At 37.7% G+C, this 26871-nt stretch overlaps 1 protein-coding gene across 1 annotated transcript in view; it reads left to right on the top strand.

Moving 5' to 3' along the window:
* Positions 1-221: 221 nt before the first annotated feature.
* The window catches only part of LOC126481121 (glycosyltransferase 25 family member), an 851320-nt gene continuing 824670 nt past the window's right edge, over positions 222-26871 (top strand). Inside the window, exons 1-3 of the mRNA XM_050104655.1 lie at positions 222-591; positions 8724-8955; positions 22220-22562. Of these exons, the coding sequence (XP_049960612.1) occupies positions 353-591; positions 8724-8955; positions 22220-22562 (814 nt within the window). The 5' untranslated portion in view covers positions 222-352. The remainder of the gene's footprint in view (positions 592-8723; positions 8956-22219; positions 22563-26871) is intronic.

Consider the following 26871-nt stretch of genomic DNA (forward strand, 5'->3'; position numbering starts at 1 on the left):
AATTGATGGTTTATTTATTAGTGCAGTTACAACCAAGTACAAGTTGCTCCTTGGGTGCGCTAAAGTAAAAGTGATTTCTATGTATCACCATAGTTATTAATTATATTAGCCTGTGATATCACTGATGGAAATTTACTTTTCGATACTAGTTTACTTTGATGTGTAGTCGATATTATGCTGTATCTCGAAAAATCGACAACAGTACCATCGATTAAATGTCGACATATTACCGCTTGGTGTGGTTTGCAAATTGATTTCTGTACCTGCCAACAGGTGGCATTATCGTAGACGTCAGGGGGACTTTTGAATTCGAAACATAAACAAATCGGTGTATACAGTAACTACACAGAATATGAGAAGCAGAAGGCATAGCGTGGCAATGCATTGCCCAGTCAGTTGCAGTTTTGGGTTGTACAGTGCAATACTTATTATTTTTGCATTCATTAGAGCAGAAGAACTTACCGATCCTCAAAGTTTGAGAGATCCTACGGTTGTCATCGCAATTCTAGTTCGAAATAAAGCTCATACATTGCCTTACTTTCTGACGCTCCTAGAGAGGTTAGAATACCCAAAAGATAGGATATCATTGTGGTACGTTCGTTTCCAAAATATCTTTTCATATTTTATTTATAAAACCCAAGTTTTCTTTAATGTAAGGTTAATTTCGAATCCCTCCCTAAAAGAACCTGGGGGAGAAAAACAGCATTTATAAGATTATAATGTTTTATTTGTTTAGCTTTAAATGATTACAATGTGTAAAACTCCGCGATGTGTTTCGTATATTGATGGTTCGTGCTTGCTATCCATGAAAAGTGGAAGAAATTATTTTTACATGTGCGCTGCGAGTGTTTTATTGTTCTTGTTAGAAGTAACATTGTAGTTCTGTTGTCGTAAACTTAAAAATATAGTGCGTGAAATTCTTGTATGTTCCTGTCATGGAAGCTGTTTGAGATGTACTGGTTGTAGATACTCTTTCAGAGTAGAGTTCAGAAAACGCGATGATATGCATGACATTCAGTGTGTAACTTACTCAGTGACAATGTTGTTCAGTTTTGCAGTATTAGTTTATTTATATTTTGTAAGTAGGTTAACTACGCTATAAATTGTGGTCAATGTACTATAAGTTTTGTATTTGTATCAGACAGGGAAAAATTGTTAACAGCTTGTTTTAAAATTGGTGTAACGTGTTACTTTTCTTCTCGTTTGCTATCCATATAACTGTTAATATAAAGACTGTGAGCTCACAGACGGGAAAGTTACTGATTTTCAGCTTGCTTGTATTTGCAGTCTCCGCTCATGATTGCCTCCTTGAAATTGATGTCCCAAAGTTATCCATGATGTACCTCTATGTGCCAGAATATATCCTTTACATCTGTATTTGACTGTTTATTTTTTACCCGTGGGTATTCTGTCGGAATCTGCAAACATGCACCAAATTTGGTTGGCAACCACTTTGCCCAGTCTGTATCTCTTACAACTGGTGTAGCAAGGTTATTATTTCTTGTTTAATATTCCAACTTCTTTTGGTATTGCTCCTTTAGTTTAGATTAAGTATATGGTAAGTCAATTTTTAGAGAAATAAGTTTATTACATTAGTGCAGTGTCTGAAATTTGTTTTCAGCTACAGCTGATTCTCTGCTTTCTCTCACTGAAATGCAAAATACTGATCTTCAGCCTCTTACAGTAGGCCAATCTCACTTTTAATAGAAAAAGTTAATTTAATATACTGCAGAAACATAACAAATCAGGAATTGCTTGTACTTGATCTTTCATTACTAAACCACACCTATCCTTTCTTTTCTTTCTTTCTTTAAATTTATCTAACGATTACTGAGACAATACCTATGGCTATATTATAAAATATTTTCTTTAGTAAGGACCCAAGCTGATCACAATATTTTGCAGTTCTTATTTGATTACCATTGTCAGACTGGTTTTTTGCCACCTATTAATCTCAACTAGGCCCTACTTAAGACAGTGGTATCTAGAGAGAGATTCATTGTCACACCATACCCTTGTGTCATAGTTTGAGTGTATGAATTTCAGTGAATTATCAACAGCTATTGTTGTCACCTTCAACCTAACAGCTGGTTTGATGCAGCTCCAGGAAAAAGTTACAGTGTGTCCTCAAATTTTTTTGTAGTTAGTCTAACATGTGTGTACATAATATTCACCAAAATGTCCACTTGATATATATCTGTTATGTAATTCAGCTTCCAAAAACATATCGTGTGATTTTTTTTTTTTTATATATAAAGAAGGCTAATTGCGTCAGTCAACTGTACATCCTACAGGCTATTCTCAAGATAGTATCCTTTCCATTCAGATGATTTTCCGAGTCTTTTGTGGTCCCCGACAGAATTATATCATCAGCAAATGTTGTGTGTTTATTACTTCTCCTTAATGTTTAATTTCTTCTCTAAATTCTCTTGAATTTCTGCTACTACTTGTTTTGTATATGTGTAGACAACATACCACCATACAAGGACTATGCCAAGCAAAGTACTGTGGGGTCCAAACAAACTGTCGGTCAGATGACAGCATTACTTTCTTGGTACTGCCAGGTCAATTTCATCATGTTTGGCTCTCCTAAGGCTCTTAAGACTTCTGAGGGAATGTCATCTAGTCCAGCTTCCTTGTTTCGACTTGCATCTTTCCGTGATGTATCAAATTATTCTCACAGTATTACTTCCCCCATGTTATCTTCATCCATTTTGTCATGCATTTATGTAATATTGTTTCAACCTCCATTCCTCTGCATAGTCCTCATATTTATTCCTTCCACCTATTGCCCTTTTCTCCTTTGTTTTGTGCTAGTTTGCCATCAGAAATTTGGATGTTCATGCATCTGCTTATCTTTCCTCCAAAGTTACACAACAGATCACACACACATTTACATTAACGGATCCTCTCTCTCTCTCTCTCTCTCTCTCACACACACACACACACACACACACACACACACACACACGACCATTGTCTCTGGCTGTCAAGGCCAGAGACAGTGGACGTGGGTGTGAGTTGTGTTTGTGTGAATGTGTGTATGTTCTGTTGTTAATTCAGAAAAAAGTCCTTTTGGCTGAAAGCTTGCCTGTGTAGCAGCTTTTTTGTTGTGCCTGCCTGTGACTCAACATCTTCACTTTATGGCGAATAGCAGTTTATCCTTTTCGTTATATTGTCATTATTCCATTCTGGGTTTTCCACTGTTGGACTTTCTCAACAATTTCTGGCAGATTCAAATTACTGAGGTCTCTCTTCCTGTATTTCAAATTTTTTTGCAGTCTCTTCAAGTTTCAGTCTGCATGTCTTAACTGTCAAATTAGGGTCAGAGCATTGTCTGCATATGGACACATTTTACAGTGTAAAACCTACTTTCTAAAACCTTGTCTTACTGTTACCTACTGTACCAAAAATATTTTGTTGTCGTCAGGTCTCATTCATGTGTACAACCATGCTCCAGTATTTTTAAGTCAGGTGTATGCAGGGAGACTTTATTCCTTTCTCACAGTCCACATTTTCGTAACTTTTTTTCCTCCTGTTCCTTTTCCCACTATCAAATTTGACCATCTTAGCTAATTTTGAATCTCCAGTAACATAGTGGATGATTTCTTTTAACTAAGCATACCTTTTCCATCCCTTCATCATGTGCAGAGCTATCAACCATGTATACTTTATTATTCTAGTTGTCATGTTTTGCTGTCTACGGTGATCCATTCACTATGCTGTTCATGGTAGTTAACCCACATAACTATTTTTTTCTTTTGTTCATTATTAGATCTATGCCCCAGATAGAAATTCTATTTTGCATGTATACCAGTGCACTGAGACTCCTGTTCTTTGTGCCATTCCACTTCACTAATACCATCTATATTTAGCCTGGACCTATTAATAACTGTACATTCCACTGACCAAATTTTTGTATGGACAGCCACTCCTTTATTTTTATTAACTGTATAATCCAGGGTGTTCATAATGTCCAGGAACGCTTTCAATTATTTATTGCACAAGAACTAAACATTGTAAAGATGTCATACATATTGCATTTTGAAGAGAAACTCGGAAAGTTTTTTGTACAAACATTCGATACGTGAACCATGAGCAGACATCAATGTGGTAATCCAATTCTTGCCATGCCCATCCCAGCATGGCATCATCAACTGTGGCAGTCACTTCCCGTATTCTCTCCCGGAGCTCTGCTACATCACGTGGTAGAGGCGGTACCGACACCACATCTTTAATGTGTCCCCACAGAAAAAAGTCATGCAGAGTGGGATCTGGTGTTCGGGGAGGCCATTTCATGAAACAGCTGTCCTCTTCTGTAGCACGGCCGATCCTTCGTGCCACAGCTCTGTGTTCAAGGTACCCACGAACTTCTCGATGAAAATGGGGTGGCGCCCCATCCTGCTGAAATGGCCTTCCATGTTGGTGGCTTCTTACCGTACTTGGTTCTAAACATCAGTTGAACAGCTGTAGCACACTTGTTTTTGTCAAACTCCAACACACAGAAAGCTCGCTCCACACTGGAACTTGCCACATTTGCGACTAGCGCTGACTTTTGGCATATTACCAAACTACGATGTGGCGGTATATGTGAAAACAAAAAACTTTCAGGGTTTCTCTTCAAAATGACATATATATGATATCTGTGCAATGTTTGGTTCTTGTGCAATAGATAATTGAAAGTGTTCCTGGACTTTATATACAACCTGTGTTATAATACACATGTGTATCTCTCAAGGGGAAACCTCCAGTTTTACTGATTTTCAAGTGATGCCCAAACAGAGATTACATATATGCGTGTTTTACACATTCTCTTCTTCTTCCATGATTGACAGAGTCTGAATGATAAAATCTTACCACACTGGCTATCATTGGATAAAATAAAATACCCATTTATTTTAATTCATTCAGTTACCAAAAGTGAAGGCTGTCATTCAGAATTTCAATATTGGTGTGAAAATCAAACACTTTGTATTTAAGAAGCTTTTTATATCTAGGTGCATGTTTTGAAAAGTGTGTTGTTCATTTGTATTCTGTTTTCTCTATTCTAATCTTGCTACCCACTATCATTGTTTCTATTTCATCTGTGGATGTGGTGCAACTCTATGTTGTAGAATTATTCATGCTAAAAATGTCCTTCGAAAAGGTTCTGCTCTTGGCTTACTAAGTGTGTTTGGTAATCAGCCGTGGAGGATAACTCAGCCAATGTTTTGTGATGAAAACAGTTCTTTGCATTATATGAAGGAGTGAGATATAATGTATTACAAAATTGTTAAGGCTCTCGTGATCACTTGTTGACAAATTGCCTGTTGGCCTGTGTCTGGTTCCTGGGCTGACGTACGTTTGACAACAAGTGTCAGCCACAGAACACGAGATGTGAGTTTTGCCCTTCTTTGAGTAACCTCGTGAGCTTTGAATCCCTTGATCAGTCTGAATTTATCAAACTGTTATGCAGTTCCAGTATAAGCTGTTTTCAAATTTATGTTCCATGAATAATGTATATTGTACTGTGCTGGTGTGTGACATCACTTCCTGTAACATGACACAGTAATAGTGTGAGTAGTTGTTGGCCGACATAACTTGCTATTATATAGTCACTAGCATGTAACACAACAGTGGAAGCCTGCTTCTGCAAGACTTGTTTTTGTAGGAAGCAGTACTTCCCATCAACATGCGATGAAATGATCAATAACATTACAGTGGTAAACAAGTTCTATAGACTTTTGGCAGTGAATTCAAGTTGATAAAAGTCAGCAGTTTTGGCTTCAGCATATTAGCTAAAATAACAAGAAGACTATCAATGTTGCAGTTGTGCCTGTCATCAGAAGAAAAAAGAAACATGAAATCTGTAAACAGTTATACATTTAAAAAAGATTTATAAAATAAATTCAATTAAATACTGTAAATGTTTTATGATAAATGCAGTGCAAATGAATATAAATGACATTCTCACAACAAACTTGATCTGTGGAGGTTCCATTATGTTTCAGTAAACTCCTCTGAAGAACTGTACCAAAAGTGCTCAATGTTCCCTTATGGCTACATTTATGTAATTACTCTGCAATTCACAATTAAGTGCCTAGCAGATGGTTTATTGAACCACCTTCGAGCTAATGAGCGTGGTAGCTTAGCAATGGACGACGGTTCAAACCCATGTTTGGCCATCCTGATTTAGGTTTTATGCGATTTCCCTAAATAGCTTGAGGTAAATGCCAGACTGGTTCCTTCAAAAGGGCATGGCCACTTTTCTTCTCCATCATTTCTTAATCTGAGCTTGTACTCCGTCTCTAAAGAACTCCTTGTCGACAGCTCATTAAACACTAAAGTCCTCCTCCTCCTTCAAGCTGTTTCTCTACCATTCCACTCTCAAGCAGAGTGCAGGAAAATTAACACTTAAATCTTTCTGTGTTAGTGCTGATTTCTTATATTTTATTATGATGATCATTTCTGCATTTGTATATGGGCACCCACAAAATGTTTTTGCACTCTAAAGAGATGGTTGGGGATTGAAATGTCATTAGAAGATCCTGCTGCAGTGAAAAATGCCTTTATTTTAATGATTACCACCCTAACTCGTGTATCATATCCATCGCACACTCTGCCCTATTTTGTGACAATACGAAATGAGCTGCCCCTCTTTGAACTTTTTTTGTGTCCTCTGTCAGTCCTATCTGAAGCAGATCCCATACCATGCAGCAATACTGCAAAAGAGGAAGGACAAGCCTAGTGTAGGCAGTTTCTTTAGCAGACCTGTTAACATTTTGCAAGTGTTCTACCAGTAAACCACAGTCTTCAGCTACCTTTCCCAACAACATTATCTACATGATCATTCCAATTTAAGTTATTCGTAATTCTAATTCCTAAGTATTTAGTTAAGTTTACAGCCTTTAGATTTGTATGATTTATCATGTAACCAGTATTTAGTGGATTCGTTTTAGTACCTCTACTGATGGCTTCACACTTTACATTACTTAGTCAATTGCAACTTTTCACGCCATACAGATATTTTGTTCAAATCATTTTGCAGGTAGTTTTGACCATCTGATGACTTAAAAGGACAGTAAATGACAGCATTATCTGCAAACAATCTAAGAAGGCTGCTCAGATTGTCTCATAAGTTGTGTATGTATATCAGGAACAGCAGAAGGCCTATAACACTTTCTTGAGGACCAGGGGATGTTACTTTCATTTTAGTCAATGACTTTGTCAGTTACTGTGAACTGTGATCTTTGGCAGGAGATCATGATTACAGTTGCACAACAGAGATGTACTGCACAGACACACAATTTGATCAGAAGTTGCTTGTGTGGAATGGTGTCAAAAGCCTTCTAGAAATGTAAAAATATGGAATCACTTTGAAATCACCTGTTCATAGCACTCTTTACTTTGTGAGAATAAACAACCAATTGCATTTCACAAGAACAATGTTTTCTGAATCCATGTTGACTGTTTGTTAATAAATCATTTTCTTTGAGGCAATTCATAATGTTAGAACACACAATATGTTCCAAAATCCTACTGTAAATCAATGTTAGTGATAGTTGTCTGTTCATATTGAAAGTGGCATAAATGTCTGACTGTTGTTTTTCCAACTTGATACACAAGCAACAGAAGAATACCAATTGTAAATACATTTTTACTCCATAATTTGTTGTACCTCTGAAATATAGCGGACACACACACACACACACACACACACACACACACACACACACACACACACACACACACGGGTCGTGTGTGTGTGTTGTTGATGAAGGTCAATGGCCAAAAGCTTTAAGTGTAAGAGTATTTTTGTTGTGCCTATTTGCGACTCAGCATCTCCGCTATATGGTAACAACTTTCCTTCTCATAATATTGTTACATCCCATCCTGGATTTTCCATTATTTCGTACCTCTGAAATAGTTAAATAACTGAATTTTCCACATCAAGCATCACTAATATGAAATTTCATACAAAATAATGAAGTTTAAGTCCATGTCTCCTTCGTCTGGTCACCTATACACCACATTAGGTTCCCCTTGCACTTCCAGTAACTTTTTACAAATGAATTTTTGAGTCACTAAAGTTGTCATAGTAGTAGTATAACCAGTATTGATTCCCATGGCTTCTCAAGGTAGTTTTCTTCCCATTCTGATGATAATTATTTTGTAAGCTCACTATCCAAAATCCTCAGTCTGACAATTCATTGCATATTCTGTTAGTTTTTTTATGTGTGCAGTTACCTTGTCTTTTTATGGTAGTGAACTCAGAGATTGAAATCTACCAAAATCTTTTGTTGAGATCTGCAAATCTAAGTAAGAGACTACTTTTTATTTCTGTAAGATGAAAATTCAGTTTGCAACTTGAGACTGTAATGTGCACAAAAGCAACACTTGAAGGCTGATTCGGTATCTGAGTAAGTGAGATATATTGTTAGATATGAAAATGCTGCTACATTCATAGGGGCAAAAATTCTGAATAAATAGCAGCACTGAAATTATCTGTTTTCAAAAATGACATATTTGGTTACCCTTAAAATGGTTTAAGTATTTTCTTATGTTTTGTCTGTATCTTCAGTCAGATTAACACACAAATGCTGTAGCCAATTGCACATGACTGCAATTTCATTAAGAAATTACATTGTTTTGCTTGGCAAATGTTTATCTATTGTTTTGCTTGGCAAATGTTTATCTATTGTTAATAAAGTTGCTGTTGCACTGTAATTATACTTTTCTCCAAGGGTAAGAAGCGACCACAATGAAGATTCATCCCTGGAAATACTAAAGAAGTGGCTGACAACTGTTGAAAATGACTACCATTCTATAAGTGCTGAGCTGTTGTCATCACCACCCGACCGCTTGCCAGGGGAGAACAGTTCTGTTGCATGGTCTAAACAAAGATTTACTCATGTTATTCAACTGAGAGAAGAAGCACTAATGGTAGCGAGATATGTGTGGGCAGATTATATATGGGTGAGTGAAAATATGTGTATCATCAGTTTACTATCAGGACAATATTGTGACTAATGATACAGTCAAAGCCATTTCCAAATAACAAAATATACCTACATTTTTTATAAATTTTTATTTGCAGCTATGAGATGCAATACACATTTAGGCAATTACACAAAGAATACGGATCTAATGAACTGCTTGTACTTTTATAAAATTGCTAGATAGTGAACATCTGTGGATAATTTTTTACTTGAGCAGTAACATTTTTGCCATTGACTGGATATGTTTACTGTAAACTCCTCAATTTTTAATCTTGGATTTCAGTCTAGCAGCAAGTGGCTTAAATGCTGAAACATACAAAATGGATGTTACCTTGTATGGTGGTTATCAACATTCGTAATACACACCACTGGTGTGTAAAAGATGGAAATGATCTTTGAGGAATTGTTTTTATGCTCCCTACACCCATCACTGAATTCAGTTCCTTGGGAACTGTTTACATCTGTTACAAACTAGTGCTACACATAATGGATACTGATGAGCTGTACAAGCTCACATCCATTTTTATTTCTTTTACCTATTTTGACAGTTGCTGTGTTTCAGTAAGTACACAAACCACTGCTAATGGGGAGTAATGACTTAGAAGAAAATGTGATGTTTGATGATTTTGTACACTTTTAATGATCTTGGGGAACCTGGTGGAGATTGAAATTTCAGCTGTTCTGGCAAAAATGATGAAAATGATGATGGACCAAAAGACAATTCTGTCTGTGATTTAAAAGGGAAAAAATTGTCATCAGAAATGTTGCACATGTGCAACCTCAGAACAGAAGTAGACAATGACGTATTTTTTACTTTGGTTGCAATAGAAAATGTGCTTCAGCAAGTGTGCTGGGCATAACTGACGCAGAAAATAATCACTAATTTCTTTGCAAAATAAAAACGAATTTTTTTGCATATTTTTAGAAATATTTATGTTCATTCAAAGTGTTAAAATAAATAAAAATTGGTACAAAAGATCAGATTTCTCTTAATTTTAATTGTAGCTCTCCCTTTCACTTTTCATTGTAAAGAAATATGAATGTTTTTGAAACTGTTGCATTATTTTTTAACTATGTTCACATTTACTTTTTCTTGGTTCCCCTCGATCAGTCAAACATCTTCCACTTCAGTCCGTGAAAATTTTATTAAATTTGCTCTCAATTATTTGAACTTTTGCTAAGCTCCCTTGAACTTCAAATTTTCAAGGATCATGTTTGTATAAAAACTGAATCAAGAAAATCTCTTCATTTACTGTTTTCAGCATTGTTCCTGTGTTATTAGGCAGCTCCCTTACAGTGTGAATCTGTATAGCACCTCTTATGTGCACACTGAGCAAGACCCACAAATGTGCTCCAGCTGTCTGGAATCATGTGGCACAAAGCTATTTAAATCGCATTTGCATGTATAAATTCCCTTGACCCCCTTTAATCGGCATCTACAACCAATAACACCTTGTGTGGTGGCTTGTATGACAAGGAAGAAAAGGAGATTGATGCTGGACGTCATACTAGTGTGTCCTGTGGCATACTGACATTGGGCTTGGCCAGAGATGGAGCTAGTGCAGGTGGGTTTCTGCCACCTCTGGAGGGAGTTGTTGACTTTGGTGTGGTATGGTGAGTGCCATGAATGGCATGGGAGGATTAAAGGCTCAACTTCTATGGGCACCAACAGTTGTGTGAATGAGTATTTAGGCTCTTGTGACTTGTGGTGGGGCCTGAGGTTACAATGGTGGACATGGCATGGACATGGGTGGTGCATGCCTGTGGGCAGGATCACAGCAAGTTACGCATGTCCTTGTGAGGTGTGAGCAGGGGTATGGGCTATTCATGCTGCTGTGGCCAAAGCTGTTTCCTATGGCATACCATCTGCACTTTGTCTGCCTGTGATGTCAAAAAGCTGGGGGACCCCTGTGATGAACGATGAGGCCTTGCAACCAACCTGGGTCCAATTGAAACTATGAGCCCAGTGGTGGGAGCATGTAGAGTAGTAGGTGCTCAAATACCCTTTGTGAGCCCTCACAAAAATGGTTCAAAAAATTTGAACACTAAGCAATATTTGTGTAAGTGCAAAATTTTGGTCAGGCTGCAACCAATGTCAAGGGTTGTTATATACATTGTAAGGAAGCTGGCGAGGGTTTCGTTGAATGATAACGTAGCTTTCCTCAGCTGCCCACTGAGGTTTGTGACAAACTACTCCTCTGCCTCTGAATTAGGTGCTGTGTGAAAAGGACAATGTCTGCAGAAATCCACATAACTTATGGAAAATTTGACACTGTATCCGCTACTAGAAACCGCATTGCTCCATGGACTGGTCTGGTGAAGTCCACATTCACTCACTCCCACAGGCGATCTGGAACAGGCTGTGAGTAAAATTCTTTGGTGGGGTCAGCCAGATTATAGAGGCAAGTGACATGCTTGGCCCACATGTTAAATATCTTTGTCCAACTGGGGCCACACCTGGGATATAATATCCCCAGTGCATTGTGTGAATCCTCTGGACGATACAGGGGGGCAGAATCTGAGTAAGACAGTGACTTGGCATTCCTCCTCCTCAGTAGTGAGCAATGTAGCAGTAGAACATCCTTGTTGGCATTTAGTTGGAGATGGAGGAGAAGCATGTCTTAAATGCAGGTTCAGGCTCTGTAGGTAAGTGCTCTGGTCACCCTGCTCTACTGACAGTAGTAGCAGGTCCATCTTGTGGCTGTGGCTACTTCAAGAGCTAGATACTCAATCAAGGGTATTTTGCATAGTACATCCAGGGCGAAACAGCATCTTGTGAATATTGAAGTCTGGATGCATTCCCATAGACATGTGATGTAGTGCATTGGCATTTGTTATTGGACAGGGAGGTGACGGTGTATTTCATAATTATAGTTACTTAAAAACGTCACCCACTGTTGCAGTGTAGCATCATTTTATCTGGAAGCTTTTGATAGTGGACCAAAAAGAGAGCATTGGCACATGGAATGTTGTGCCCGTACAACAATACATTAAACTTTTTTGTAGCACAGATTATTGCCAAAGCATCCTTTTGAATGTGAAAGCAGTTCATCTGTACTGCTGTCAATGTTTTATAAGCAACCACATTGGGTGATCCATGCTGCCATAGTTCTTGAGACAGTATAGTACAAATACTATTTTGAGACGTACCAGTTGCTGAAGTTGGGTGCATGCTTGGTGTGAAAGTTGCCAGGCAAAGAGAAGATTTGAGACTTTTCTTTTTAGTTTAAGTATAGGCTGCAACTCACTCCATATCTGATGATTATCATCGCTGCACTCAGTGTAGAAGTAGTGGGGCTCAATTCCCAGTACCTCCTCAGAATTTTTCTGTGATAAGAATGGTGTTAACTCAGTCTTGTGACACCAGCTGGGGAGCTGCATCAGTAATGAAGCAGCTGCATCGTCAGGATTCATCTATTGGCATTAACTGTGGGAGTGATTGACAACATGCCGGTCACAAGTCCCATGATCATACATCACTCATCTTATTGCCTTGTAGGCAGCAGTTGGAACAGGCCTAAGCCCTGGGTGGTGGTTAAGTTTTTATTATAACTTGTTGGTAGCTGTTGGTGGACCAACAAATTTTATGCCTGTTTTACAAGTTATATTTGTAGGTCATGCAATTTAAACTGATTTAGTTATACACTTACTATAATATTTACCTCTCCCCCAAAAGATTGAAACTCTTTTAAACCTGTAGGTACAGATAATTCAGTTATGCCTCATGTGTGGCATAAAATGAAAACTGAAAGTGTGATCCTATGCATTTAATGGTTAGCTCTTACTGAGTTGGCGCTTCTCAGTGGGTAAACAGTGTTTGAAGGCTTTAGATATACTGCTCTTGTGTGGTCCTCATTACAGAAATATTGACCAGGTAATCTGCACAGGCTATAGAAGCATATATAACTAGGGAAAAGATAGACACTGTGTATAGGAAAATTAAAGACACAGTTGGAGAAAAGAAGAATAGATGTACAAATATCAAGAGCTCAGGTGACAATCCAGTACTAACTAAAGAATGGGAAATTGAAAGGTGGAAGGAGTATCTACAGGGATTACAAGAGAAATGAACTTCAAGACAATATTATAGGAAGGGAAAATTATGTAGGTGGAGATGAGTTGGGAGATATGATATTGCAAGAAGAATTTGGCTGAGCAATGAAAGATCCAAGTTGAAACAAGGCCCATGGAGTAGATGACAATCCCTCAGAAATACTGGTACTCTTGGGAGAACCAGCCATAACGAAACTATTCCACCTGGTGTGCAAGAGTACAAGATAGGTGAAAAACTTGCAGACTTAAAGGAGAATGTAATGATTCCAATTCCTAAGGGAGCAGGTGTTTCACAGATATGAATATTACCAGATCGTCAGTTTAGTACACCATGATTGCAAAGTACTTACCCAAATTATTAATAGAAGGATGGAAAAACTGTTAGACGCCGATCTTGGGGAACAAATGTAAGAACATGTGAGGCAGAACTGATCTTATAACTTCAATTAAAAGATAGATTAAGGAAAGGCAAACACACATTTAATGCTTCCGACAATGTCAACTGGAGTACACTCTTAGAAATTCTGAAGCCAGCATGCATAAAACACAGGTAGTGCAAGGAAACCAGACAGTAGTTACAAGAATCAGGGAACATAAATGGGTAACAGCAGTTGAGAATGGAGGGAGACAGGGCTGTAGCCTATCCCTGATATTATTCAATCTGTACATTGAGCAAGCAGTAAGGGAAACCAAAGAAATATTTGGAGAAGGAATCAAAGTTTTCGGAGAATAAATAAAAACTTTGCTGTTTGCCAGTGACATAGCAGTTCTGTCAGAGACCATAAAGAGCTTGGAATAACAGTTGTTTCAATGGATAATGTCTTGAAAGGAGGACATAAAATGAACTTTAATAAAAGCAAAATGGAATGTAGTCAAATTAAATCAGTTGATACCGAGGGAATTGGATAGGAAATGAGAATCTGAAAGAAGTAAAACTTCTGCTGCTTGGGCAATAAAATAACTGATGATGGTTGAAGTAGAGAGGATATAAAATGCAGTTGCAAGAAAAGCTTTTCCTAAGAAAAGAAATTTGTCAATACTGAATATAGATTTAAGTAGTGGAAAGTAGAAAGTCTTTTCTGAGGGTATTTGTCTCGAATGTAGCCTTGTAAGTAAGTGAAACATAGATGATAAACAGACAAGAAGGGAACAGGAATTTCTGAAATATAGTGTTTCAGAAGAATTTATTTATAACATCGTGCAGCTGTGTCAGCAACTGTGATAAATGAACATGTAACAAGTCAGCCTCAGTTGCAAATAGAAACCAATCTTATCTCAGGTTTCAGCCAAAATAATTTGACCTTCTTCAGAAGCCAGTGACACTAAACTATTGCATGCCAAAATTTTTCTATGTCAAGTATAAAACTGTAGCACCATAATAACCAGTCATAAATCTACATTACTTGGGCTGAAGACAAACAGCAGGCCCAGCTTCGCGGACAAGATTGGTAGGCCACGAGAGCTGCGCTGGAACTCCAGCAGCTCTCGTGGCATACCAACCTCGTCCGCGCAGCGGGGCCTGCTGTTTCTCTTCAGCCCAAGAAATTTAGATTTATGACTGGTTACTACGGTGCTACAGTTTTATACTTGACATAACCAAATTTTGGGCTGAAACCTGGGTAAAGATTGGTTTCTATTTGCAACTGAGGCTGATGTGTTACATGTTTCAGAAGAATGCTAAAGATTAGACAGGTAGATCTTGTAACCAATTAGGTGGTACTGAACAGAACTGGGGAGAGAAAAAAAAGTGGCATAACTTGACTAAAAGAGGGGATCTGTTGACAGGACATGTTATGAGACATGAAGGGATCACCAGCTTACTACTGGAGGGAATTGTGGGGGTAAAAATTGTAGAGGGAGACCAAGAGATGAATACAGGAAGCAGGTTCAAAAGGATGTAGGTTGCAGTAGTTATTTGGAGATAAAGAAGCTTGCACAGGATAGTGAATTATGGAGAGCTGTATCAAACCATTCTTTGATTGAAGACTACAGCAACAATTTGCACAGTTCGTAATATCTTGTATTAATTGTTCTAAGTAACATTGTGATAAGGGTGACATATCAGTCAGGCTAAAAGGCTAGTGATTGTAACAGTAGATCCCAAAAAGTATATTGAATGGAGTGATCTATGTGGTCTGCATGTCCAGTGGCAACTATAAATGTGTGTCTGCAGAATCAATTTTAGATAAATATTGGCTGCCAGCCAGTTTTGCCAGTAATTCATTCAGGTGCAGGATTGCATACAGGTCAAATTTAGATTGTGTGTTAATGGTTATTGTAAAAATTATCGCAGATCTATGTTTTTAAGTACAGTCATAGGCTTTGCCCACTGATATGGGCACACTGGATTGTAATTAATGAAGTTTTATCTAGTGCTGATTTAACTGCATCAACAAAATGAAGGCAACTCTCTGAGCTTAATAGATGCTAGATTGAGTGATTTTATGATCACCAAAAGCTGTCACTTCTTCTTGTGCCAGCTAAATTGTTGTGAAAAAAACTGTGATGTGTGTCCAGATATATCAGGGACACAATGGTTCCAGCATCAACTTGGAACTGCACTTGCTGATAGTTGATAGTTTTCTAAGTATGTAAGTATGTTTGCATACCTACTGAGACAACTATTTGAAATGGCAGAAACAGATGAGGGTACATACCTTCCATTAGTTGCTTCCCTAGGCACCCTAATGATTAAGTGAATCTAGGATGTTTTTTTGTATTTCCAAGAAAGAGTCAGTCACTACCATGTAACAGCTATGTTGACAATTAGTTTCCAGTATCTTACGAGAAGATTGCATGGTGTGGAAGTAAATCAGTGTATATGATGTCTGAAATCACCATTACTTATGAATGGCATGGCTTATGCACTATTAAAAGGCGTCCTTCTACTGTTTTTACTGTTACTTGATGCATCTTTATCAGTGAATACTTTTTCCATTTCTGGTGTGCCATCCCATCTGCAGCAAAACATACAGTTGCAACAGTGTTCTTAATGAAGCAAAATTATTGTATCACAGCAGGTTACAACAAGATAGTTGGGAACCCTATTCCACATGGAAATATATTGGTTCTAATGACATCAAACAGACCTGACCTCTTTGAGGATGTTCACATCAAAACTGGCATCAGTGATCATGATGCGGTTGTGGTGACTGTGGTCACCAAAGTACAAGGACAGCTAAAACAAGCAGAAAGATATATATGTTCAGCAAATTAGATAAAAAATTAGTAATGCCATATCTCAGTGAGGAACTTAAAACTTCCAGCTCTGGTCAGGAGCATGTAGAACAACTCTGCCTCAAGTTCAAAGAATAGTTGACCACAAACTGGATAGATATGTGTCCATTAGAACAGTTCGTAATGGAAGGGAGTCTCCTTGGTACACAGTCACTGTAAAGAAATATCTATAGAAACAGAGATTACAGCATGATAGGTGTAAAACAAAGCACAAAGCTATAGATTGAGATGCTGAATGAAACCCATTTGATTGTCACGAGGGCAATGTGTGATGCCTTCAATGACTACCGTAGCAGAATATTGTCAAATGGCATTTCCCAAAATCCAAAGAAATTATGGTTGTATGTAATGGCTGTTAGTGGCACCAAAGTTAGTGTCCAGTCCCTAGTGAATGAGACAGCAACTGAAACTAAGGGTAGCAAAGCAAAAGCTGAAATGATTAACTCCATTTTCAAATGTTCCTTTACAAGGGAAAACCCAGGAGAATTGCCCCAATTTAATCCTTGTACCACTGAAACGATGAATCAAGTAAGTATTATTGTCAGTGGTGTTGAGAAATAGCTGAAATCATTAAAATTGAACAAAGCTCCAGGCCCCAGTGGAATCACTATCAGATCCTATACTGAATTTGTGGCTGTATTAGCTCATCTCCTCACTATAATCTATTGTAGATCCCTTGAACAAAAAACTTTGCCAGTTCTTGGAAAAAGACACAGGTCACAAGCATCTAAAAGGACAGCAGAAGTGACACGCAAAGTTACCGTTCAATACCCTTGACATTGATTTGTTGTAGAATCTTGGAACATGTTCTGAGCTCATTATGTTTGAGGTACCTTGAACAGAGTGAAATCCTCAATGCCAACCAGCATGGTTTTCGAAAATGTTGAACATGTGAAACCAATCTCGGACTTTACTCAAATGATGTACTGAAAGCATTTGATCGAGGCAACCAGGTAGATGGAGTGTTTCTTGATTTCCGAAAAGCATTTGACTCAGTACCACACCTATGCTTATTGTCAAAATTATGATTGTATGGGGTATCAAGTAAATTTTGTGACTGGATTGAGGACTTTTTGGTAAGGAGGACACAGCATGTTATCTCAGATTGAGAGTCATCATTATATGTCGAAGTAACTTTGGGTGTGCCCCAGGGAATTGTGTTGGACCTGTGCTGTTCATGTTGTGTATTAATGACCTTGCAGACAATATTAATTGTAAAATCAGGCTATTCATAGACGATGCAGTTATCTGTAATGAAGTACCATCTGAGAGAAGCTGCATAAATATTCAGTCAAATCTTGATAAGATTTCAATGTGGTGTAGAGATTGGCTACTTCCTCTAATGTTCAGAAATGTAAAACTTTGCACTCCACAAAAATGAAAAAAATGTAATATTCTATGACTATAATATCAATGAGTAACTGTTGGAATTGGCCAACTCATACAAATACCTTAGGGATGTAAAATGGAATGACCACACAGGTTCAGTTGTTGGTAAAGCAGGTGGTAAACTTCAGTTTATTGGTAGAATACTAGGGAAATGCAATCGGTCTACAAAAGAGATTGCTTACAAATCACTTGTGTGACTGATCCTAGAATATTGCTCAAGTGTGTGGACCTGTACCAGATAGGACTAACAGGGGATGTTGAAAATACACAGAGAACGGCAGCATGAATGGTCACAGGTTTGTTTAATTCTAGGGAGAAGGCCACAGAGACTCTTGAAGACAGTTTTAAACTATCCTGAGAGAGTCTATTAACAAAGTTCTGAGGACCAGCTTTAAGTGATTACCATAGGGTATACTACAATGCCTTATGTATTGCTTACACAGGGACGTGCTGATAAGATTAGAATAATTACTGTATGCACAGAGGCATTCAAACAATACTCTTCCCGCATTCCATACATGAATGGAACAGGAAGAAACCCTAATAACTGGTACAATGGGATGTACCCTCTGGCATGCACCTCACGGTGATTTGCAGAGTCTAGATGTAGATGTGGGTGAGAAATATGTAGAACTCTTTAAAAAATACATAGCTGCACCTTGTTTTAGTAGACAAGAGGTATGGGTTCTATTGTAAACTATGGCCTGGAACACTGATTAATGTATCTTATTTTTATATACTGGGACATATTTGTCAAAAACATTCATAGACGGACTGTGTCTACAACTGCCTCAAAACTTCTTCATAGAATGGCCTTGGAACTGGCCTTTGTATAAATGAATAACAGTAAAAAACTTAAATTCCATACAAGCAAAGAAATCATCTGAAACAATTTGTTTTGTTTAATATTAATTTTCCCTAAATAAAAATTTGTGAAGATTTATGTCAAAACAATCACTTTAAAATATGCAAATTATAAACAAAATGTTCAAGTATTCCAGTTGCCTTCATTTACAAATGTTACCATGTTGAAGTATTTTTAATGCCACAACAAAAAAAAAGTTTACTTACCCAGTGACATAAAATGTCTGACATACAGTAAAGAAAAGTTTAAAAACAAAGAGAGAAAATTTCTCCTTGACAACTTCTTCTATTACTGTAATGTGTGAAAGATTGTGGGAAGGAACTACTAATTCACATCTGCATATCCTTTTTTAAAAGCAATTAGCAATATTCAGCATGTAACCATACATACAAATTAATTTGCTATGTGAGTGTAAAATGACTCATTCCACATCATTACAATTTATAGTGCAAAATGATCCCTGGAGGATGAAACTAACCAACCAGTGAAGTTTGAAATATTTACAGCTTGAACGACTGATTATGTTGTTCTACATTGTTTTCTACAGAGTTCTATAGTACAGATCTGTGTGTTTTACTCAAATATTTTAATGCATAAATGAATTTCTTTTTTCCTGAATATGGAAAAAAGTGGCTGGACTGAAATATATGTACACAAAGTTCTGATCTATATAATTTTGCAGTTTACACTATGAAATGTGATGATGAACTTTGCCATGTTTCAAGTCATTAAATTACTTTAAATGATGACAGGAGAGGAATTCGTGATAGATCACGTCAAGTCAGTCAGAAGACTGATGGTTCTAAACAAGACATTAAACAGTGATTAATATGTGTGCCAAGAATAATTGGAAATGTGGGTCAACGTAATAAAAATAGAATATGCCAAATGAGGCATAACCACTGATGTTGTATAATTCATTTAAAAAGTGTATCACATACATCTGTATGAATAAGGTCTCATGAATTGCATTATATAGCTCTCCTAATAACATAGCAGTTAACATGCAGATCAGCTGTTATAAGTTTTAATTATTTGATCATCTCATTTCAATAATGAAACCTCATGTTTGGTTGACTCTCTCTCTCTCTCTCTCTCTCTCTCTCTCTCTCTCTCTCTGCATTTTTCTGTTTGTGTGGAGGATAATCTTAGAAACTACTGTAAGGATTTTGGTACAGTTTTCATTAATAGATAGTATGACTCACAAGGAAGGTTTGTTGGTACGGTTTATTACTGCTATGCCAGGCAAGTCATCAGGTCATAAATTCTTACTGCTAACTGTGTTAAGCTGGTGTAAGGGGGAGGGAGGTAGGTAGGTAGGTAGGTAGGTAGTGTCAGATGCAGAAACACACACATATCTTGATACATGTGCACTCATGGCCTCTGCAGTGGGGGGGGGGGGGGGGGGGGGATGGTGGGACATAGTAGAGGCATGGGACTGGGAGGGGAGGGATAGCAGGGCAGAGGGGTAGGGGAAGGTGCTATATCGTGGCAGGGAGTGTGTAGGGATGGAATTGTGGGTTGCTATAGTCTGTCTGTAAACTCAAGAGCGAGCAGCGCTTTTGGTGGGGAAAATGGCCTTTCTCGGAAGAACGCTGCCAACGGCTTATAGGGGCGCCCAAAATCAGCTGCTTGTTGCCTGCCTAGCGATATAGATTGGCGTGCAGTGATATACGTCATTTATGTTTGTGGGATCTTAGTTGCCAGCATCAGTCAGTTAACTTTGTATACTCACTGATATACTTCAGTATCCGGAAGTGATGGCTAATCACCCTGCATTGCAAGAAAATGTGCAGAATATGAAGAAGAGGAGGTATTTGTGATGTAACAAACATTCAATCGTCTCTAATGATATTACAATGTGTGTTGAAGAGTGACACAAAAAGAACAGTTGGCTAATATTACCAGTCACAATCAAAGGGCTGCAATTTGTGCAAACGTCAGCCTCACCACAAAAGGGTGCATAAGGAAGGAATGTGAAAATAAGCAGCATGGTTTACTGGAATTGCCATGAAGGAACACTAATAATTATGGGAGGAAACATATCGTTATAGGCAGTTTCACAATCACAGAAAACCTTTGATGCTTATGGAACAGCAGCATTTGATTGTATTCAGTCACTAGATTTCTATCTCAGTTATTGTTCACCTGGTTCTAAGACATATTGCTTAAAACATGTGCAGAATAGCTATTCTAAACACTGCTGAAATTTCCTTCAAAACATATATATTGATTCTGGTCTTTTAAGTAAAAAGCTTGACGTACGAGGTTGTTCACATATTAATTTTTATTTTTTGGTAGGAATTTTATTTGCTAATCTACAGCAATTTTATCCTCTTGAAAACATTCACCATTACATACTAAACACTTACACCAGTGCTTTTTCCAATTCCCGAAACACTTTAGGAACTATTTTCTTCTAATAGTTTATAGGTCTGTTAACTGTGCATTTTAAGTCTCATCCATGCTTGTAACACTGCTGTCCTTTAGGGCCAGCTTTGAAATGTTTATATCACTTGTATGGCCTTGGTCTACTCATAACAGATTCACCAAAGGCAATATTTAACAATTCTAAAAATTTGATACACTTTATTCCATTCTTATAACAAAATTTAATACAGATTCTCTAATCTATTTTTATACAAAACAAATAATTGTTCGTGGTACCAAAACACATTTAACCTTTTTGCCAGCTGACAACAGAGTAAATATCCAATATGCACGGCACTGTACACATATTTTTCAGACATGTTTACGAAGACAGTGACAAAAAAAGTAGTGCACATTGGACTAATACAACACACAAAATTATAAATTTCTGCTTACTTTTTGAACACTCTTCATGTTGCAAGAATTGTGAAGTTTCAATGCAGCCCTCCAAAGAAAACTTCTACCTTTTAGTAGAAACAAAAAGTAAGAACAAGCCTTAAATTCTACAGATTAATTGCATTATATGGGGTTCATTTTACGAACAGCAATAGACAAACATACATTCACTTGAACAGGCATTCGGTTCTATATTTGTAGTAGAATCCTGACTTCTGTTCTTATGTTAGTATTATTTATTCAATAATGTTGTGTTTCAGAAAAAGCTACTGTCTTTTGTATTCCTTATGGTCTTAACACATTTGTCTAAAAATAAATGCAACTGGGACGTATCTGTATACTGCAATGCCACAGATTTAAAGCGTGTGTTGTGCCAGGGCCAGTACTACGTTGTGAAACAGCCTGTAGTAGTGCCATGTGTTGTAGCTGGGTAGGCAGAGTGGGGACTCGCTCGCTCGCTCTTCAGTTTACAGAAATAGAGGCATGTAAAGGATGGAGACCAGCAAAGGCTGTGTTGCATAGAGAGTTCCCACTTGCAGAATTCAATGTTTAAAATATGCGAGTAAACACAGTTTTTACATAAGTGACTTGAAAAGTGCATCACCTACTCCTGCATCCTTCTTGTATTGGGTATTTCAGTGTGTAGTTCTCCTGAAATGTCAGTTAGGCCTTCCCACTGCAAACTGTTTAAAATCATAAGGATTTAAATTCTTTTACTTTTTGTCCTCTGTACCTGCTATTTATCATGACATCAACTTTAACTTCTATTAAATATCGTGGGATTTGGCTGATATGTGAGTGCTCCATGTGAAACTTCATTTCTTTCCAGGAAATAATTTTTTGTTTGTAATATTTTTCATTTATGTTTCAGTTTCTGGACTGCGATGTGTTTCTGACAAATCCAAATACACTCCAGCTGCTTGTGCAGGAAAATCTCACTGTAGCAGCCCCAATGCTCAGATCTGATGGAATGTATTCAAACTTCTGGGCTGGTATGACAGAGGAGTATTATTATCAGCGAACAGAGGATTACCAGCCTATACTGTACCGGGAACGTACTGGCTGCTTTTCGGTCCCAATGGTAAATTCTGCAACACTGATAAATCTAAAGAGAACAGCTTCCACAAAATTGACATTCGTGCAGAATAAAATTCCTGCTTATGATGGACCATATGATGACATTATTACCTTTGCCATTGGAGCAAACAAATCAGGTACATACGAGTAATAGTTTAAAGATTAATTTGTATATGTTGTTGACATTAAATTTTCAAGTTGTGGCAACATGGAGGCAGGTAAAATGATACAGTAATTTGCCAAAAACAAATTTACTTGAAGGGGCTGTTAGATCCTGCACACAAGCAGAGTAAAGTAGTAAAGCAGAGTAGTGATAAACATCAGCATTTTTCCAGTTGTGTTTAGTGACCATTTTTAGCTGTCATGTTTCTGCAGCTTAGTTCTTCATGTGTATAACTCCGAAGGAATCATTGATAGTCTTTGAGGGAGTGAAGTTCACCATCTCTCTAACATATCTGAAGTAAAACCAAACAATGGAAAGTCCAGGACAGAGCAACAACAATACTATGGAAATGATAAGTGTGTTACTCATCATATATAGGAGATGATGAATCACAGGCAGGCACATCAAAAAGACTGTACTTCTTCAGAAAAAGCCCCATTTGGTGTAAAGCTAAAATATATAACAGTCTTTTCGTTGCAACTCAGCATCTCCTCTATATGGCGAGTTGCAGTTTATCCTTTTCATAATATTGTTGACATATCTGAAGTACCTAGATGGGGCCAAATTTTGAATGCAGTAGAGAGCTCAGTCAACACTTCCTGTGTTTGGGCTTCTAAGCCCAGGATAGTGAAAGCTGATAAGCACCATCATACCTCTACAACCTCAGTAAGCTCAGATTCAGTTTCATTGGCCACTGTTGGTTGCAACACTGTACTAGTATACTCACAACGCTGGTGATTCCATATCTGAAAGAGGACTGTGAGCTTCTTGGCAAAACAGTCTGTTGGATTGGATTGATAGTGGGTAGTGTTCTTTAAAGTGTGAAGTGAGTGGGCATCAGGAAGGAGTGGAAAAGGAAGACATGAGAACAAGGAGAAATTACAGCAAGAGGAGCGGTAGATAGTTTTGCAAAGAGTCAGTGTAGGAATAGTGCTCTTTTCTGATGCAGTGGTACAAAAAATATGACATACTGAAGTATAGGCACCGCTTTTAAGGCCTCTGGACAATGACGATGATGTTACTGGCTGGAAACAAGAATTTAACAATGCTACTGGTGCTCTATGCAGAAACAGATTTTGTGACTAGTGGCATTTCACAGTCAGCCTCTACTGATACGTTGTGTTGCTATCATTGCCCTCGGGTGACGTACTATCTCTCTCTCTCTCTCTCTCTCTCTCTCTCTCTCTCTCTCTCTCTCTCTTCCTCCCTCATATAAACAGGAACAAATAGTTTGGTTTCTGGCTGAGTAGTGATGGTCCCACAATAACCCAAGGAAGGTGCTGCCAGTGGCTCTAGAAATGTAATAGCATGGAACCGTGTCAGAATGTGCTTCGGGTCTACAGGGAAAGTGTGCAAGGGAGCATGGTCTGCCTGGTGCATAGATTTTTGTGGTAGATTGTTGATTATGGCATTGTCATATTGATGGGCATGAATGTGATTCCAGCGTATGATCACCAAAACTCATGGCCTATGCACTTCCACCATGGTTACCCTTTTGGTGGTGATCAAACTAGATGATCAAATCCTTCATTGACTGATACATATAGCCAAAATTCAATCCTGGTGTGGAAATAGTGGACTGTGACCTCTGTAAAGTGGGCACAGCCATTTTGCTTGACAAGGTGGAGCAGCATGGTGTCTTAACACCGGTGGAGAAGTTCCACCCTCATCTTTTTCTTAAATGATTTGTTCTGTTTTAAGAAATAGTGAAAGTTGGTCTTCATCCTCAAAATACAATGATTTTTCCATGTAATTTAAAAGAAATACTAAGTGTCTGATCTTGCATTAGACTGAGCAATGAAATTATTCATTCCATTGCCCACTCACATAACTTTAAAGGACTGCACCTACAACTGGCACCCAAAGTTGATATCTAACAGTTAAAGCAAAAATTATGTGAGCACCAGGAGGTGGCCTTGCATGTTATAGAATTCCTCTTTATTGCATAAGGGATACATAAAATTTATCTACTACTGTTAGTTTAAAAATAATGATAATAATAAATTAAGTTCTTTTGTTCCTTTGACTGTGTTGGTGTTGACCAAGATGTGAAAATATGCATGGCAAATGCTTCGTTTTCTGAATAGGTGACTAATGGTCACAATAGATGTTCAGTACAATTACTGTTACAATATTGGACACAATATCTTTCATGCCAACAACTTCGTGTAATAAGTGCATGATTTCTGGCTTTTGTGTTGGAGAAACTAATATCCAACAGCATCTTTTTATGGTACTGTGAACAAGGATGAGGCCCTGTTGTAAAAGTTGATGCTGTGGGATAAACAAATGCTGTACTTCTGGGTGCCTAACATTGAATCATTCCACCCAAAATGTATTTACTTATGGACATGCCTCAGTACTAAATAATTGTCAGTTTCTTAAGGACAGATTTTGCCTTTACTGGAAAAGCTTTTATATTTTCAGTCCTTCCTGTATCAATGGAAAAAAAAAAAATATTTTCTGTGGTATCTAAAGTATTCTTAGGATCTGCTAATAGGCATAACAATATGCATGCATTAGTACATTTCACTGTCAAATGAAAATGATAGTAATTGTAGTTAACCTAAAAGTATGTCCAGCAGTTCAGTTGGTGAGTTGCACTTGGTGTTTCTCTAGTGGGATTAGAAATTCAGTGATTCATTTGTGATCAGTAACCAGATGGAACTTGACCCCAGAAAGGTACTGGAGAAATTTCTGCTCCACATAGGTGATATAAGTACCTCTTTCTTGATTTGAAAGAGTTCCATTATATACAGGTTGTAGTTTTTAAAAGCAGCTGTTAAGTCGATTCATTCCATCTTCAGCATAATGTGAGATGATTGTTCCAGTTCCATGCTTTCATTCATCAGTTGCTGCTGTGAGTGATTTTCGTAATGTATAGTGTACATGGAGGCTATAAACAGGACCCATAGGGCAAGAATTTTGTACACCTCTGCAGGGGAAGAGTCTGCAGAGGTGTACAAAATTCTTGCTAGTCATTTGACAATATTAAGGGTGATTTCAAGCTGCTTACAAGTGTCAGCCAACTCATTTTGTGTTAGAGAACAGCATTCACAGTGGGACTGCATTTTGGCTGGTGCTGTGTGTTACAGGATACTGAATGAATAACCTTAAACTAAGCCCACTGATTGTCTTTTAATCTGAGCTAAAAGGTACCAGTTCCCTATAAAAATTGAAACAAATACACAAAATTAGATTTCTATTAAGGCAACAGGAAAACCAGTGATAAAAATTGCCAATTTCCTATAAGTTTTTGAGGTTAATTATAGTTGTTAGCAAACTCAAAAACAGAATTAATTTATGATAAATGTAGAAAATGTATAGGGCTACTCCTCTTTAAGGGAGAACTAGATGCAACACATATGTATATCTGGTATAATAACTAAATCACAAATGCTGATTTACTGTGAATTAGATTGTGGACAGGACAATGGTATCTTATGAAAATTTATATGCACCAGTATACAATGAAAATCAGGAGTGATCTATTCTTTGGCAGTAACTGTGAACCGCAAATGCTGATTTGCTATGAAATAAGTTACGTATCCGAAACACTGATGTTGACAACTCATGAAAATACAGTTTTGTAAGTGTTCAAAAATTCCCAGAAATAACCTATTTCTCACAGAGTTATATAATGAAATTAGATAATGATTGTTTTGATCGAGGATAGGGCTACTTTCTCAAAAAAATTTACTAGAGCACAAATAAATTTAAGCCTATTGACGTAAAAGTAAGAGTTTATTGTGGCCCTTCCGATTATTTGAAATTTTACAATATATCACAGTACAAATGGCTAAAATTATGCAGAAATGATGTGAACAGTAAAATATGTGAATCTAGAATTTCAAATAGGCACAGGAATCTGCACACATAGACTCACCAATGGTTCTGACCAGCTGCTGTGTCTCATCAGTCCACAGGCATCACCGGATGTGGATATGGAGGGCCATGTTGTCAGCACACTGCTCTCCTGGCTGTATATCAGTTTATGAGACCAGGGCTGCTCAATCAAGTTGATTGTCAGTTTGCCTCACAAGGGCTGAGTGAACCACAGTTGGCAGACTGGATGGTCAACCATCCAAGTGCTAGTCCAGCCCGACAGCACGTAACTTCAGTGATCTGATGGGAACTGGTGTTACCACTGCAGCAAGGCCATTGGCTTTTTTTATATACAAACAAACATCCAAATTGCATGGATTTTTCACATAGCTGTTTCTATGGCAATGCGAACATTGGTGTGCTGAAGATCAACACTGTGGCTTGCGTTTATTTCAGTC

Source organism: Schistocerca serialis, chromosome 5 (genome assembly GCF_023864345.2).
Source record: "Schistocerca serialis cubense isolate TAMUIC-IGC-003099 chromosome 5, iqSchSeri2.2, whole genome shotgun sequence".
Lineage (NCBI taxonomy): Eukaryota > Metazoa > Arthropoda > Insecta > Orthoptera > Acrididae > Schistocerca > Schistocerca serialis.